At 41.2% G+C, this 19,146-nt stretch overlaps 1 protein-coding gene across 1 annotated transcript in view; it reads left to right on the forward strand.

Annotated features, from left to right (window-relative positions):
* Window positions 1–19,146, forward strand: part of LOC120058157 (receptor-type tyrosine-protein phosphatase-like N) — a 69,025-nt gene that overhangs the window by 42,946 nt on the left and 6,933 nt on the right. Inside the window, exons 3-6 of the mRNA XM_039006625.1 lie at window positions 2,369–2,596; window positions 14,370–14,517; window positions 18,593–18,666; window positions 18,792–18,869. Of these exons, the coding sequence (XP_038862553.1) occupies window positions 2,369–2,596; window positions 14,370–14,517; window positions 18,593–18,666; window positions 18,792–18,869 (528 nt within the window). The remainder of the gene's footprint in view (window positions 1–2,368; window positions 2,597–14,369; window positions 14,518–18,592; window positions 18,667–18,791; window positions 18,870–19,146) is intronic.

The raw sequence follows: 19,146 nt of genomic DNA on the forward strand, positions 1-19,146 counted from the left end.
TTGGTTCTTGTCTATGTGTAGTTGCCTGTCAGCACTCGTTTGTATAGCTTCACGTGTCGTTTTGTTATTTTGGTTCGTTTGTTCAGTGTTCATTCTTAAATTATTAAAGAATGTACGCATACCACGCTGCGCCTTGGTCCGATTCATACGACGAACGTGACAATTTTGTAGATTTTTTTAAATACCATATTTTCAAATACTCAAGGTATTCAAGTATAGTTTACAGTATATAGAGTTCCAACTAATGGGCAAATAGTTTGAATATCGTCACTGTCTGATGAAAATCTCTTATCTCCAAATGAGAAACTTTTCAGGAAATATATATTTTTTTCTCCATATTTTCACATTAACAAATTTACAATTATGAAACTTTAGAAGCTATTTAAATAAATTCTCTTGGTCCAAGAGTAATGAAATGTTCAGAAGGGGAGGTACTGCTTTCAACAAATATACAAACATATTAATTGGCAAAACTTGATATGAGGTTTTCATCAGACAGTGACGATATGCAAGTTTAATGTTACGTGTTACTAAGAATGCTTACAGTAAATGTCGGAAGGAAACTAAATATACCAAAACTGCCTACAAATATTTCAGTAGTTTGTATTTGGAGTGACCTATCACTTACAGTACCCTCAGATGGACAGAGGCTTGAAGTTGTTTTTGCTAAGCAGCTAACTTGCTGTTTGCAATGTTTTCAAATGGCTTTCAATCACTCTGCAGTATTTTCAGGTATCATAAAAGGAATTGCAGCTTTCGACCTTTTCAGTGGCATGTTGAAAGAGTCATACAGCAGTTGAGCGTCACAACTTATTTATACTTCTCTGTAAAAAAAAATATATATATAATTAATTAGTTAATTGGTTTGACTTCATTATGTCCACCTGAGGCAACGGACACTCAGGAGAATGTACATTTACATAACGTTCAGATAGAAACGTATTGTGTAGATCAAATATGACTGTCGGATAGATCGGAATAGTATAGGATGCTGTGTGCTCTATCCATTCTATTTACAGCCCTGCCGTTAGCTGAAGGCAGCCAAATCCAATAGTTTCAGAAAAGTAGTTACTTTCTGAGATCTGTATTCAAATAGCTTTAAAAAGTAGTCCTTTTTAGGGGGTCTATATTCAAATAGCTTTAAAACGTAGTCCTTTTTAGGGGGTCTGCATTCAAATAGCTTTAAAAAGTAGTCCTTTTTAGGGGGTCTGTATTTAAATAGCTTTAAAAGTAGTCCTTTTTAGGGGATCTGTATTCAAATAGCTTTAAAAGTAGTCCTTTTTAGGGGATCTGTATTCAAATAGCTTTAAAAGTAGTCCTTTTTAGGGGGTCTATATTCAAATAGCTTTAAAAAGTAGTCCTTTTTAGGGGATCTATATTCAAATAGCTTTAAAAGTAGTCCTTTTTTGGGGATCTATATTCAAATAGTTATAGTTAGCTCCACCTGGAAAGGGTTCCTTTCCAAATGCATAGTTAAACCTCTAGTTCTCCCGGTCTGTCACCGGTAAGGGGGATGTTAGAGGTGGAGGTTATAGGTTATAGGTAAGGCCATTGTTAACATGAAAGACTGGGGGATCTCAATCATGCATGATTGTAACGGTCGTCGTAATCCTCCTCCTCGGACGAGGAGGAGAGGCGAGAAGGATCAGACCAATGTGCGGAGTGGAAAGTGGTCATCTTTTAATTCACGTAGACTGAACACTTATACATACAAAAACAACAAACGTGACAAAACCGAAAACAGTCCCGTGTGGTACTAACACTGACACAAGATACAAACACCCACAAACACACACGTGAATCCCAGGCTGCCTAAGTATGATTCTCAATCAGGGACAACGATTGACAGCTGTCTCTGATTGAGAATCATACCAGGCCGAACACAAACATCCCAACATAGAAAATAACACCTCGACAACCCACCCCAACTCACGCCCTGACCAACTAAATAAATACAAGAAAAAGGAAAAACAGGTCAGGAACGTGACAATGATGATGACAATCATTATGACGATCATGATGGAATAGAATAAACCTTAATTATTGTGACAACAATCACCATGACGACGATGATTGTAAACAGGAGGTGTCATAACGATGAAGTCGTGATTATTGCAGATTAAAAATGATGATACACAATTAGCTTCTCGTTTTAAATGTCTTTGTTCATTTTCTTAGAAGTTGTGACGATAAAATAATATATATATACACTGCTCAAAAAAATAAAGGGAACACTAAAATAACACATCCTAGATCTTGTTGTTTAAGTGTTCCCTTTATTTTTTTGAGCAGTGTATATACATGTGCTGATGAAAGTGATTAACATCTTGTTAATCAGAATCTCTCTCTCTCTCTCTGACTTTCTCAGGAGCTCTGCAGGCAGCACAAGGCAGCCAAGACGTCGTTCAGTCGTCAGGAGGCGGTGGGTGTGGGAGCGGGGGGACGGAGGGGGACAGACACCTCCAGGGTGAGCAGTGTGTCGTCCCAGTTCAGTGACGGCCCTCAACACAGCACCTCCTCACACAGCAGTACGCCCTCCTGGAGCGAGGAGCCCGCCCAGTCAAACATGGACATCTCTACTGGTCACATGATACTGGTCAGTATCAGGGTATGGGGTCATTATATTTACTACTGGTCAGTATCAGGGTATGGGGTCATTATATTTACTACTGGTCAATATCAGGGTATGGGGTCATTATATTTACTACTGGTCAGTATCAGAGGGTATGGGGTCATTATATTTACTACTGGTCAGTATCAGCGGGTATGGGGTCATTATATTTACTACTGGTCAGTATCAGCGGGTATGGGGTCATTATATTTACTACTGGTCAGTATCAGCGGGTATGGGGTCATTATATTTACTACTGGTCAGTATCAGGGTATGGGGTCATTATATTTACTACTGGTCAGTATCAGGGTATGGGGTCATTATATTTACTACTGGTCAGTATCAGAGGGTATGGAGTCATTATATTTACTACTGGTCAGTATCAGAGGGTATGGGGTCATTATATTTACTACTGGTCAGTATCAGAGGGTATGGGGTCATTATATTTACTACTGGTCAGTATCAGAGGGTATGGGGTCATTATATTTACTACTGGTCAGTATCAGAGTGTATGGGGTCATTATATTTACTACTGGTCAGTATCAGAGGGTATGGAGTCATTATATTTACTACTGGTCAGTATCAGAGGGTATGGGGTCATTATATTTACTACTGGTCAGTATCAGAGGGTATGGGGTCATTATATTTACTACTGGTCAGTATCAGGGGGTATGGGGTCATTATATTTACTACTGGTCAGTATCAGAGGGTATGGGGTCATTATATTTACTACTGGTCAATATCAGGGTATGGGGTCATTATATTTACTACTGGTCAGTATCAGAGGGTATGGGGTCATTATATTTACTACTGGTCAGTATCAGAGGGTATGGAGTCATTATATTTACTACTGGTCAGTATCAGAGGGTATGGGGTCATTATATTTACTACTGGTCAGTATCAGAGGGTATGGGGTCATTATATTTACTACTGGTCAGTATCAGAGGGTATGGGGTCATTATATTTACTACTGGTCAGTATCAGAGGGTATGGGGTCATTGTATTTACTACTGGTCAGTATCAGAGGGTATGGAGTCATTATATTTACTACTGGTCAGTATCAGAGGGTATGGGGTCATTATATTTACTACTGGTCAGTATCAGAGGGTATGGGGTCATTATATTTACTACTGGTCAGTATCAGAGGGTATGGGGTCATTATATTTACTACTGGTCAATATCAGGGTATGGGGTCATTATATTTACTACTGGTCAATATCAGGGTATGGGGTCATTATATGTACTACTGGTCAGTATCAGAGTATGGGGTCATTATATTTACTACTGGTCAGTATCAGAGGGTATGGGGTCATTATATTTACTACTGGTCAGTATCAGAGGGTATGGGGTCATTATATTTACTACTGGTCAGTATCAGGGTATGGGGTCATTATATTTACTACTGGTCAGTATCAGAGGGTATGGAGTCATTATATTTACTACTGGTCAGTATCAGAGGGTATGGGGTCATTATATTTACTACTGGTCAGTATCAGGGGGTATGGGGTCATTATATTTACTACTGGTCAGTATCAGAGGGTATGGGGTCATTATATTTACTACTGGTCAGTATCAGAGGGTATGGGGTCATTATATTTACTACTGGTCAATATCAGGGTATGGGGTCATTATATTTACTACTGGTCAGTATCAGAGGGTATGGGGTCATTATATTTACTACTGGTCAGTATCAGAGGGTATGGAGTCATTATATTTACTACTGGTCAGTATCAGAGGGTATGGGGTCATTATATTTACTACTGGTCAGTATCAGAGGGTATGGGATCATTATATTTACTACTGGTCAGTATCAGGGGGTATGGGGTCATTATATTTACTACTGGTCAGTATCAGAGGGTATGGGGTCATTATATTTACTACTGGTCAATATCAGGGTATGGGGTCATTATATTTACTACTGGTCAGTATCAGAGGGTATGGGGTCATTATATTTACTACTGGTCAGTATCAGAGGGTATGGAGTCATTATATTTACTACTGGTCAGTATCAGAGGGTATGGGGTCATTATATTTACTACTGGTCAGTATCAGAGGGTATGGGGTCATTATATTTACTACTGGTCAGTATCAGAGGGTATGGGGTCATTATATTTACTACTGGTCAGTATCAGAGGGTATGGGGTCATTGTATTTACTACTGGTCAGTATCAGAGGGTATGGAGTCATTATATTTACTACTGGTCAGTATCAGAGGGTATGGGGTCATTATATTTACTACTGGTCAGTATCAGAGGGTATGGGGTCATTATATTTACTACTGGTCAGTATCGGAGGGTATGGGGTCATTATATTTACTACTGGTCAATATCAGGGTATGGGGTCATTATATTTACTACTGGTCAATATCAGGGTATGGGGTCATTATATGTACTACTGGTCAGTATCAGAGGGTATGGGGTCATTATATTTACTACTGGTCAGTATCAGAGGGTATGGGGTCATTATATTTACTACTGGTCAGTATCAGGGTATGGGGTCATTATATTTACTACTGGTCAGTATCAGAGGGTATGGAGTCATTATATTTACTACTGGTCAGTATCAGAGGGTATGGGGTCATTATATTTACTACTGGTCAGTATCAGAGGGTATGGAGGCATTATATTTACTACTGGTCAGTATCAGAGGGTATGGGGTCATTATATTTACTACTGGTCAGTATCAGAGGGTATGGGGTCATTATATTTACTACTGGTCAGTATCAGAGGGTATGGGGTCATTATATTTACTTCTGGTCAGTATCAGAGGGTATGGAGTCATTATATTTACTACTGGTCAGTATCAGAGGGTATGGGGTCATTATATTTACTACTGGTCAGTATCAGAGGGTATGGGGTCATTATATTTACTACTGGTCAGTATCAGAGGGTATGGGGTCATTATATTTACTACTGGTCAGTATCAGCGGGTATGGGGTCATTATATTTACTACTGGTCAGTGTCAGAGGGTATGGGGTCATTATATTTACTACTGGTCAGTATCAGAGGGTATGGGGTCATTATATTTACTACTGGTCAGTATCAGAGGGTATGGGGTCATTATATTTACTACTGGTCAGTATCAGAGGGTATGGGGTCATTATATTTACTACTGGTCAGTATCAGGGTATGGGGACATTATATTTACTACTGGTCAGTATCAGAGGGTATGGGGTCATTATATTTACTACTGGTCAGTATCAGAGGGTATGGGGTCATTATATTTACTACTGGTCAGTATCAGAGGGTATGGGGTCATTATATGTACTACTGGTCAGTATCAGAGGGTATGGAGTCATTATATGTACTACTGGTTAGTATCAGGGTATGGGGTCATTATATTTACTACTGGTCAGTATCAGAGGGTATGGGGTCATTATATTTACTACTGGTCAGTATCAGGGTATGGGGTCATTATATTTACTACTGGTCAGTATCAGAGGGTATGGGGTCATTATATTTACTACTGGTCAGTATCAGGGTATGGGGTCATTATAATTACTACTGGTCAGTATCAGAGGGTATGGAGTCATTATATTTACTACTGGTCAGTATAGGGTCATTATATTTACTGTTGGTCAGTATCAGGGTATGGCGTCTTTATATTTACTACTGGTCAGTATCAGAGGGTATGGGGTCATTATATTTACTACTGGTCAGTATCAGAGGGTATGGGGTCATTATATGTACTACTGGTCAGTATCAGGGTATGGGGTCATTATATTTACTACTGGTCAGTATCAGAGGGTATGGGGTCATTATATTTACTACTGGTCAGTATCAGAGGGTATGGGGTCATTGTATTTACTACTGGTCAGTATCAGAGGGTATGGAGTCATTATATTTACTACTGGTATGTATCAGAGGGTATGGGGTCATTATATTTACTACTGGTCAGTATCAGGGTATGGGGTCATTATATTTACTACTGGTCAGTATCAGAGGGTATGGGGTCATTATATTTACTACTGGTCAGTATCAGAGGGTATGGGGTCATTATATTTACTACTGGTCAGTATCAGAGGGTATGGGGTCATTATATTTACTACTGGTCAGTATCAGAGGGTATGGGGTCATTATATTTACTACTGGTCAGTATCAGAGGGTATGGGGTCATTATATTTACTACTGGTCAGTATCAGAGGGTATGGGGTCATTATATTTACTACTGGTCAGTATCAGAGGGTATGGGGTCATTATATTTACTACTGGTCAGTATCAGAGGGTATGGAGTCATTATATTTACTACTGGTCAGTATCAGGGTATGGGGTCATTATATTTACTACTGGTCAGTTTCAGGGTATGGGGTCATTATATTTACTACTGGTCAGTATCAGAGGGTATGGGGTCATTATATTTACTTCTGGTCAGTATCAGGGTATGGAGTCATTATATTTACTACTGGTCAGTATCAGAGGGTATGGGGTCATTATATTTACTAATGGTCAGTATCAGGGGGTATGGGGTCATTATATTTACTACTGGTCAGTATCAGAGGGTATGGGGTCATTATATTTACTACTGGTCAGTATCAGAGGGTATGGGGTCATTATATTTACTACTGGTCAGTATCAGAGGGTATGGGGTCATTATATTTACTACTGGTCAGTATCAGGGTATGGGGTCATTATATTTACTACTGGTCAGTATCAGAGGGTATGGGGTCATTATATTTACTACTGGTCAGTATCAGGGTATGGGGTCATTATATTTACTACTGGTCAGTATCAGAGGGTATGGGGTCATTATATTTACTACTGGTCAGTATCAGGGGGTATGGGGTCATTATATTTACTACTGGTCAGTATCAGGGTATGGGGTCATTATATTTACTACTGGTCAGTATCAGGGTATGGGGTCATTATATTTACTACTGGTCAGTATCAGAGGGTATGGGGTCATTATATTTACTACTGGTCAGTATCAGAGGGTATGGAGTCATTATATTTACTACTGGTCAGTATCAGAGGGTATGGGGTCATTATATTTACTACTGGTCAGTATCAGAGGGTATGGGGTCATTATATTTACTACTGGTCAGTATCAGAGGGTATGGAGTCATTATATTTACTACTGGTCAGTATCAGAGGGTATGGGGTCATTATATTTACTACTGGTTAGTATCAGAGGGTATGGGGTCATTATATTTACTACTGGTCAGTATCAGAGGGTATGGGGTCATTATATTTACTACTGGTCAGTATCAGGGTATGGGGTCATTATATTTACTACTGGTCAGTATCAGAGGGTATGGAGTCATTATATTTACTACTGGTCAGTATCAGAGGGTATGGGGTCATTATATTTACTACTGGTTAGTATCAGAGGGTATGGGGTCATTATATTTACTACTGGTCAGTATCAGAGGGTATGGGGTCATTATATTTACTACTGGTCAGTATCAGAGGGTATGGGGTCATTATATTTACTACTGGTCAGTATCAGAGGGTATGGGGTCATTATATTTACTACTGGTCAGTATCAGAGGGTATGGGGTCATTATATTTACTACTGGTCAGTATCAGAGGGTATGGGGTCATTATATTTACTACTGGTCAGTATCAGCGGGTATGGAGTCATTATATGTACTACTGGTCAGTATCAGAGGGTATGGGGTCATTATATTTACTACTGGTCAGTATCAGAGGGTATGGAGTCATTATATTTACTACTGGTCAGTATCAGAGGGTATGGGGTCATTATATTTACTACTGGTCAGTATCAGGGGGTATGGGGTCATTATATTTACTACTGGGCAGTATCAGGGTATGGGGTCATTATATTTACTACTGGTCAGTATCAGAGGGTATGGGTTCATTATGTTTACTACTGGGCAGTATCAGGGTATGGGGTCATTATATTTACTACTGGTTAGTATCAGGGTATGGGGTCATTATATTTACTACTGGGCAGTATCAGGGTATGGGGTCATTATATTTACTACTGGTTAGTATCAGGGTATGGGGTCATTATATTTACTACTGGTCAGTATCAGAGGGTATGGGGTCATTATATTTACTACTGGTCAGTATCAGAGGGTATGGGGTCATTATATTTACTACTGGTCAGTATCAGAGGGTATGGGGTCATTATATTTACTACTGGTCAGTATCAGAGGGTATGGAGTCATTATATGTACTACTGGTCAGTATCAGAGGGTATGGGGTCATTATATTTACTTCTGGTCAGTATCAGAGGGTATGGAGTCATTATATTTACTACTGGTCAGTATCAGAGGGTATGGGGTCATTATATTTACTAATGGTCAGTATCAGGGGGTATGGGGTCATTATATTTACTACTGGTCAGTATCAGAGGGTATGGGGTCATTATATTTACTACTGGTCAGTATCAGAGGGTATGGGGTCATTATATTTACTACTGGTCAGTATCAGAGGGTATGGGGTCATTATATTTACTACTGGTCAGTATCAGGGTATGGGGTCATTATATTTACTACTGGTCAGTATCAGAGGGTATGGGGTCATTATATTTACTACTGGTCAGTATAGGGTCATTATATTTACTGTTGGTCAGTATCAGGGTATGGGGTCATTATATTTACTACTGGTCAGTATCAGAGGGTATGAGGTCATTATATTTACTACTGGTCAGTATCAGAGGGTATGGGGTCATTATATTTACTACTGGTCAGTATCAGAGGGTATGGGGTCATTATATTTACTACTGGTCAGTGTCAGAGGGTATGGGGTCATTATATTTACTACTGGTCAGTATCAGAGGGTATGGGGTCATTATATTTACTACTGGTCAGTATCAGAGGGTATGGGGTCATTATATTTACTACTGGTCAGTATCAGGGTATGGGGTCATTATATTTACTACTGGTCAGTATCAGGGTATGGGGTCATTATATTTACTACTGGTCAGTATCAGAGGGTATGGAGTCATTATATTTACTACTGGTCAGTATCAGAGGGTATGGGGTCATTATATTTACTACTGGTCAGTATCAGGGTATGGGGTCATTATATTTACTACTGGTCAGTATCAGGGTATGGGGTCATTATATTTACTACTGGTCAGTATCAGAGGGTATGGGGTCATTATATTTACTACTGGTCAGTATCAGAGGGTATGGAGTCATTATATTTACTACTGGTCAGTATCAGGGTATGGGATCATTATATTTACTACTTGTCAGTATCAGAGGGTATGGGGTCATTATATGTACTACTGGTCAGTATCAGAGGGTATTGGGTCATTATATTTACTACTGGTCAGTATCAGGGTATGGGGTCATTATATTTACTACTGGTCAGTATCAGAGGGTATGGGGTCATTATATTTACTACTGGTCAGTATCAGAGGGTATGGGGTCATTATATTTACTACTGGTCAGTATCAGGGTATGGGGTCATTATATTTACTACTGGTCAGTATCAGAGGGTATGGGGTCATTATATTTACTACTGGTCAGTATCAGAGGGTATGGGGTCATTATATTTACTACTGGTCAGTATCAGAGGGTATGGGGTCATTATATTTACTACTGGTCAGTATCAGAGGGTATGGGGTCATTATATTTACTACTGGTCAGTATCAGAGGGTATGGGGTCATTATATTTACTACTGGTCAGTATCAGCGGGTATGGGGTCATTATATTTACTACTGGTCAGTATCAGAGGGTATGGGGTCATTATATTTACTACTGGTCGGTATCAGAGGGTATGGGGTCATTATATTTACTACTGGTCAGTATCAGAGGGTATGGGGTCATTATATTTACTACTGGTCAGTATCAGCGGGTATGGGGTCATTATATTTACTACTGGTCAGTATCAGAGGGTATGGGGTCATTATATTTACTACTGGTCAGTATCAGAGGGTATGGGGTCATTATATTTACTACTGGTCAGTATCAGCGGGTATGGGGTCATTATATTTACTACTGGTCAGTATCAGAGGGTATGGGGTCATTATATTTACTACTGGTCAGTATCAGGGTATGGGGTCATTATATTTACTACAGGTCAGCATCAGAGGGTATGGAGTCATTATATTTACTACTGGTCAGTATCAGAGGGTATGGGGTCATTATATTTACTACTGGTCAGTATCAGAGGGTATGGGGTCATTATATTTACTACTGGTCAGTATCAGGGTATGGGGTCATTATATTTACTACTGGTCAGTATCAGAGGGTATGGGGTCATTATATTTACTACTGGTCAGTATCAGAGGGTATGGGGTCATTCTATTTACTACTGGTCAGTATCAGAGGGTATGGGGTCATTATATTTACTACTGGTCAGTATCAGAGGGTATGGGGTCATTATATTTACTACTGGTCAGTATCAGAGGGTATGGGGTCATTATATTTACTACTGGTCAGTATCAGGGGGTATGGGGTCATTATATTTACTACTGGTCAGTATCAGAGGGTATGGGTCATTATATTTACTACTGGTCAGTATCAGAGGGTATGGGGTCATTATATTTACTACTGGTCAGTATCAGAGGGTATGGGGTCATTATATTTACTACTGGTCAGTATCAGAGGGTATGGGGTCATTATATTTACTACTGGTCAGTATCAGAGGGTATGGGGTCATTATATTTACTACTGGTCAGTATCAGAGGGTATGGGGTCATTATATGTACTACTGGTCAGTATCAGAGGGTATGGGGTCATTATATTTACTACTGGTCAGTATCAGAGGGTATGGGGTCATTATATTTACTACTGGTCAGTATCAGAGGGTATGGGGTCATTATATTTACTACTGGTCAGTATCAGAGGGTATGGGGTCATTATATTTACTACTGGTCAGTATCAGGGTATGGGGTCATTATATTTACTACTGGTCAGTATCAGAGGGTATGGGGTCATTATATGTACTACTGGTTAGTATCAGGGTATGGGGTCATTATATTTACTACTGGTCAGTATCAGAGGGTATGGGGTCATTATATTTACTACTGGTCAGTATCAGGGTATGGGGTCATTATATTTACTACTGGTCAGTATCAGAGGGTATGGGGTCATTATATTTACTACTGGTCAGTATCAGGGTATGGGGTCATTATATTTACTACTGGTCAGTATCAGAGGGTATGGAGTCATTATATTTACTACTGGTCAGTATAGGGTCATTATATTTACTGTTGGTCAGTATCAGGGTATGGGGTCATTATATTTACTACTGGTCAGTATCAGAGGGTATGGGGTCATTATATTTACTACTGGTCAGTATCAGAGGGTATGGGGTCATTATATTTACTACTGGTCAGTATCAGAGGGTATGGGGTCATTATATTTACTACTGGTCAGTGTCAGAGGGTATGGGGTCATTATATTTACTACTGGTCAGTATCAGAGGGTATGGGGTCATTATATTTACTACTGGTCAGTATCAGAGGGTATGGGGTCATTATATTTACTACTGGTCAGTATCAGAGGGTATGGGGTCATTATATTTACTACTGGTCAGTATCAGCGGGTATGGGGTCATTATATTTACTACTGGTCAGTATCAGAGGGTATGGGGTCATTATATTTACTACTGGTCAGTATCAGAGGGTATGGGGTCATTATATTTACTACTGGTCAGTATCAGCGGGTATGGGGTCATTATATTTACTACTGGTCAGTATCAGAGGGTATGGGGTCATTATATTTACTACTGGTCAGTATCAGGGTATGGGGTCATTATATTTACTACTGGTCAGCATCAGAGGGTATGGAGTCATTATATTTACTACTGGTCAGTATCAGAGGGTATGGGGTCATTATATTTACTACTGGTCAGTATCAGAGGGTATGGGGTCATTATATTTACTACTGGTCAGTATCAGGGTATGGGGTCATTATATTTACTACTGGTCAGTATCAGAGGGTATGGGGTCATTATATTTACTACTGGTCAGTATCAGAGGGTATGGGGTCATTATATTTACTACTGGTCAGTATCAGAGGGTATGGGGTCATTATATTTACTACTGGTCAGTATCAGAGGGTATGGGGTCATTATATTTACTACTGGTCAGTATCAGAGGGTATGGGGTCATTATATTTACTACTGGTCAGTATCAGGGGGTATGGGGTCATTATATTTACTACTGGTCAGTATCAGAGGGTATGGGGTCATTATATTTACTACTGGTCAGTATCAGAGGGTATGGGGTCATTATATTTACTACTGGTCAGTATCAGAGGGTATGGGGTCATTATATTTACTACTGGTCAGTATCAGAGGGTATGGGGTCATTATATTTACTACTGGTCAGTATCAGAGGGTATGGGGTCATTATATTTACTACTGGTCAGTATCAGAGGGTATGGGGTCATTATATTTACTACTGGTCAGTATCAGAGGGTATGGGGTCATTATATTTACTACTGGTCAGTATCAGGGTATGGGGTCATTATATTTACTACTGGTCAGTATCAGAGGGTATGGGGTCATTATATTTACTACTGGTCAGTATCAGAGGGTATGGGGTCATTATATTTACTACTGGTCAGTATCAGGGGGTATGGGGTCATTATATTTACTACTGGTCAGTATCAGAGGGTATGGGGTCATTATATTTACTACTGGTCAGTATCAGAGGGTATGGGGTCATTATATTTACTACTGGTCAGTATCAGAGGGTATGGGGTCATTATATTTACTACTGGTCAGTATCAGAGGGTATGGGGTCATTATATTTACTACTGGTCAGTATAAGAGGGTATGGGGTCATTATATTTACTACTGGTCAGTATCAGAGGGTATGGGGTCATTATATTTACTACTGGTCAGTATCAGAGGGTATGGGGTCATTATATTTACTACTGGTCAGTATCAGAGGGTATGGGGTCATTATATTTACTACTGGTCAGTATCAGAGGGTATGGGGTCATTATATTTACTACTGGTCAGTATCAGAGGGTATGGAATCATTATATTTACTACTGGTCAGTATCAGAGGGTATGGGGTCATTATATTTACTACTGGTCAGTATCAGAGGGTATGGGGTCATTATATTTACTACTGGTCAGTATCAGAGGGTATGGAGTCATTATATTTACTACTGGTCAGTATCAGAGGGTATGGGGTCATCAACTCAAAATGTGACATTCACATAAAAAACAGTGATACACCTATTACCTTACTACAGTAATGTGAAAGATATAGGGCTGGTTTCCCCGGACACAGATAACGCCTGGTCCTCCACTTTTGAGGAGATTGAGCATGCTTTTTAGTTCAGGACCAGGTTTAGTCTGTGTCCAGGAAACGGGCTTAATCTGTGTCTATGACCAGGTTTAATCTGTGTCCAGGATCAGGTTTAATCTGTGTCCAGGACCAGGTTTAATCTGTGTCCAGGACCAGGTTTACTCTGTGTCCAGGACCAGGCTTAATCTGTGCTCAGGACCAGGCTTAATCTGTGTCCAGGACCAGGCTTAATCTGTGTCCAGGACCAGGTTTAATCTGTGTCCAGGACCAGGTTTAATCTGTGTCCAGGACCAGGCTTAATCTGTGTCCAGGACCAGGTTTATGTGTCCAGGACCAGGCTTAATCTGTGTCCAGGACCAGGTTTAATCTGTGTCCAGGACCAGGTTTAATCTGTGTCCAGGACCAGGCTTAATCTGTGTCCAGGAAACGGACCCTCGGTGTTTAATAATGATAACGGTCTGGAGATATCATCAAAACACACTGTTACAGCTAGTAGAATATCCCATGAGAACGGGGAGGAGATTCTGAACTCTTCTCTTAACGTTAGTGTTCCTCTCTGTCCCCTCCCCCAGGCCTATATGGAGGATCATCTGGAGAATAAAGACCGTCTGCTGAAGGAGTGGGAGGATCTATGTTCCTACCAGGCTGAACCAAGTGCTGTCACTGTAGCGCAGAGTGAATCCCACCTGGAGAAGAACCGCTGCCCTGACTCACTGCCCTGTGAGTCTTATATATCTCTCCTCGGGTTTATCCTCCAGTTTTGGGCTGGGATTCAAACGATCTCAGACGAACAACCTGTGCACTGTGTTTGACTTAAAGTGGATTGCTGCTTGAGCTGGCATCCGTAGCGTTTACAGCAAACGTGATCTCAGAGCTGAATGTCAGGGAAAATGCCTTTAAAAGTCTATCACTGTTCACAGGCTGTTAATTAAACTGTGTTGGATTGAAATCTAATTTCTGTACCTCCTGTACAGCTTGGTCAGTTACTATCTGTTCTGTTCTGTATCTCCTGTACAGCTTGGTCAGTTACTATCTGTTCTGTTCCTCCTGAACAGCTTGGTCAGTTACTATCTGTTCTGTTCTGTATCTCCTGTACAGCTTGGTCAGTTACTATCTGTTCTGATCCTCCTGAACAGCTTGGTCAGTTACTATCTGTTCTGTACGTCCTGTACAGCTTGGTCAGTTACTATCTGTTCTGTTCTGTATCTCCTGTACAGCTTGGTCAGTTACTATCTGTTCTGTTCCTCCTGAACAGCTTGGTCAGTTACTATCTGTTCTGATCTGTTCCTCCTGAACAGCTTGGTCAGTCACTATCTGTTCTGATCCTCCTGAACAGCTTGGTCAGTTACTATCTGTTCTGTACCTCCTGAACAGCTTGGTCAGTCACTATCTGTTCTGTATTTCCTGAACAGCTTGGTCAGTTACTACCTGTTCTGTTCCTCCTGAACAGCTTGGTCAGTTACTATCTGTTCTGTTCCTCCTGAACAGCTTGGTTAGTTACTCTCTGTTCTGTTCCTCCTGAACAGCTTGGTTAGTTACTCTCTGTTCTGTTCCTCCTGAACATCTTGGTTAGTTACTCTCTGTTCTGTTCCTCCTGAACAGCTTGGTTAGTTACTCTCTGTTCTGTTCCTCCTGAACATCTTGGTTAGTTACTCTCTGTTCTGTTCCTCCTGAACAGCTTGGTTAGTTACTCTCTGTTCTGTTCTGTATCTCCTGTACAGCTTGGTCAGTTACTATCTGTTCTGTTCTGTATCTCCTGTACAGCTTGGTCAGTTACTATCTGTTCTGATCCTCCTGAACAGCTTGGTCAGTTACTATCTGTTCTGTACGTCCTGTACAGCTTGGTCAGTTACTATCTGCTCTGTTCTGTATCTCCTGTACAGCTTGGTCAGTTACTATCTGTTCTGTTCCTCCTGAACAGCTTGGTCAGTTACTATCTGTTCTGTACGTCCTGTACAGCTTGGTCAGTTACTATCTGTTCTGTTCCTCCTGAACAGCTTGGTCAGTTACTATCTGTTCTGATCTGTTCCTCCTGAACAGCTTGGTCAGTCACTATCTGTTCTGATCCTCCTGAACAGCTTGGTCAGTTACTATCTGTTCTGTACCTCCTGAACAGCTTGGTCAGTCACTATCTGTTCTGTATTTCCTGAACAGCTTGGTCAGTTACTACCTGTTCTGTTCCTCCTGAACAGCTTGGTCAGTTACTATCTGTTCTGATCCTCCTGAACAGCTTGGTTAGTTACTCTCTGTTCTGTTCCTCCTGAACAGCTTGGTTAGTTACTCTCTGTTCTGTTCCTCCTGAACAGCTTGGTTAGTTACTCTCTGTTCTGTTCCTCCTGAACAGCTTGGTCAGTTACTATCTGTTCTGTTCCTCCTAAACAGCTTGGTGAGTTACTATCTGTTCTGTTCCTCCTGAACAGCTTGGTCAGTTACTATCTGTTCTGTTCTGTATCTCCTGTACAGCTTGGTCAGTTACTATCTGTTCTGATCCTCCTGAACAGCTTGGTCAGTTACTATCTGTTCTGTACGTCCTGTACAGCTTGGTCAGTTACTATCTGTTCTGTTCTGTATCTCCTGTACAGCTTGGTCAGTTACTATCTGTTCTGTTCCTCCTGTACAGCTTGGTCAGTTACTATCTGTTCTGTTCTGTATCTCCTGTACAGCTTGGTAAGTCACTATCTGTTATGTTCCTCCTGTACAGCTTGGTCAGTTACTATCTGTTCTGTATCTCCTGTACAGCTTGGTCAGTTACTATCTGTTCTGTTCCTCCTGTACAGCTTGGTCAGTTACTATCTGTTCTGTTCCTCCTGTACAGCTTCGTCAGTTACTATCTGTTCTGTTCCTCCTGAACAGCTTGGTCAGTTACTATCTGTTCTGATCTGTTCCTCCTGAACAGCTTGGTCAGTCACTATCTGTTCTGATCCTCCTGAACAGCTTGGTCAGTTACTATCTGTTCTGTTCTGTTCCTCCTGTACAGCTTGGTCAATTACTATCTGTTCTGTACGTCCTGTACAGCTTGGTCAGTTACTATCTGTTCTGTTCTGTATCTCCTGTACAGCTTGGTCAGTTACTATCTGTTCTGTTCCTCCTGAACAGCTTGGTCAGTTACTATCTGTTCTGATCCTCCTGAACAGCTTGGTCAGTCACTATCTGTTCTGTATTTCCTGAACAGCTTGGTCAGTTACTACCTGTTCTGTTCCTCCTGAACAGCTTGGTCAGTTACTATCTGTTCTGATCCTCCTGAACAGCTTGGTCAGTTACTATCTGTTCTGTTACTATCTGTTCTGTTCCTCCTGAACAGCTTGGTCAGTTACTGTCTGTTCTGTTCCTCCTGAACAGCTTGGTCAGTTACTATCTGTTCTGTACCTCCTGAACAGCTTGGTCAGTTACTATCTGTTCTGTTCCTCCTGAACAGCTTGGTCAGTTACTATCTGTTCTGATCTGTTCCTCCTGAACAGCTTGGTCAGTCACTATCTGTTCTGATCCTCCTGAACAGCTTGGTCAGTTACTATCTGTTCTGATCCTCCTGAACAGCTTGGTCAGTCACTATCTGTTTTGTATTTCCTGAACAGCTTGGTCAGTTACTATCTGTTCTGTTCCTCCTGAACAGCTTGGTCAGTCACTATCTGTTCTGTATTTCCTGAACAGCTTGGTCAGTTACTACCTGTTCTGTTCCTCCTGAACAGCTTGGTCAGTTACTATCTGTTCTGATCCTCCTGAACAGCTTGGTCAGTTACTATCTGTTCTGTTCCTCCTGAACAGCTTGGTCAGTTACTCTCTGTTCTGTTCCTCCTGAACAGCTTGGTTAGTTACTCTCTGTTCTGTTCCTCCTGAACATCTTGGTTAGTTACTCTCTGTTCTGTTCCTCCTGAACAGCTTGGTTAGTTACTCTCTGTTCTGTTCCTCCTGAACATCTTGGTTAGTTACTCTCTGTTCTGTTCCTCCTGAACAGCTTGGTTAGTTACTCTCTGTTCTGATCCTCCTGAACAGCTTGGTCAGTTACTATCTGTTCTGATCCTCCTGAACAGCTTGGTCAGTCACTATCTGTTCTGATCCTCCTGAACAGCTTGGTCAGTTACTGTCTGTTCTGATCCTCCTGAACAGCTTGGTCAGTCACTATCTGTTCTGTTCCTCCTGAACAGCTTGGTCAGTTACTATCTGTTCTTTTCCTCCTGAACAGCTTGGTCAGTCACTATCTGTTCTGTTCTGTTCCTCCTGAACAGCTTGGTCAGTTACTATCTGTTCTGTTCCTCCTGAACAGCTTGGTCAGTTACTATCTGTTCTTTTCCTCCTGAACAGCTTGGTCAGTCACTATCTGTTCTGTTCTGTTCCTCCTGAACAGCTTGGTCAGTTACTATCTGTTCCTCCTGAACATCTTGGTCAGTCACTATCTGTTCTGTTCTGTTCCTCCTGAACATCTTGGTCAGTTACTATCTGTTCTGTTCCTCCTGAACATCTTGGTCAGTCACTATCTGTTCTGTTCTGTTCCTCCTGAACAGCTTGGTCAGTTACTATCTGTTCCTCCTGAACATCTTGGTCAGTTACTATCTGTTCCTCCTGAACATCTTGGTCAGTCACTATCTGTTCTGTTCTGTTCCTCCTGAACATCTTGGTCAGTCACTATCTGTTCTGTTCTGTTCCTCCTGAACATCTTGGTCAGTCACTATCTGTTCTGTTCTGTTCCTCCTGAACATCTTGGTCAGTTACTATCTGTTCTGTTCCTCCTGAACATCTTGGTCAGTTACTATCTGTTCCTCCTGAACATCTTGGTCAGTTACTATCTGTTCTGTTCCAGATAATCATTCCCGTGTGAAATTGAAGGCAGAGAGCAAATCCACCAAGGAAGACTACATTAACGCCAGCATCATAGTAAGATCTCTGACTGCTACTCTTGGGATGGTGATGGTGTAGACTTTGTCCCGTAGTTGACACAGATTAAATGTTAATGTCACACGTCACAAATGACATTATTATTCTCTCTCTGTAAACCCCAGATTGACCACGACCCTCGACTGCCTGCTTACATCGCTACCCAGGGACCACTGGCACACACCATCGCTGACTTCTGGCAGGTAAGTGACACACACCATCGTTGACTTCTGGCAGGTCAGTGGCACACACCATCGTTGACTTCTGGCAGGTCAGTGGCACACACCATCGTTGACTTCTGGCAGGTCAGTGGCACACACCATCGTTGACTTCTGGCAGGTCAGTAGCACACACCATCGCTGACTTCTGGCAGGTCAGTGGCACACACCATCGTTGACTTCTGGCAGGTCAGTGGCACACACCATCGTTGACTTCTGGCAGGTCAGTGGCACACACCATCGCTGACTTCTGGCAGTTCAG

The sequence above is a fragment of the Salvelinus namaycush genome, chromosome 13 (genome assembly GCF_016432855.1).
Source record: "Salvelinus namaycush isolate Seneca chromosome 13, SaNama_1.0, whole genome shotgun sequence".
NCBI lineage: Eukaryota > Metazoa > Chordata > Actinopteri > Salmoniformes > Salmonidae > Salvelinus > Salvelinus namaycush.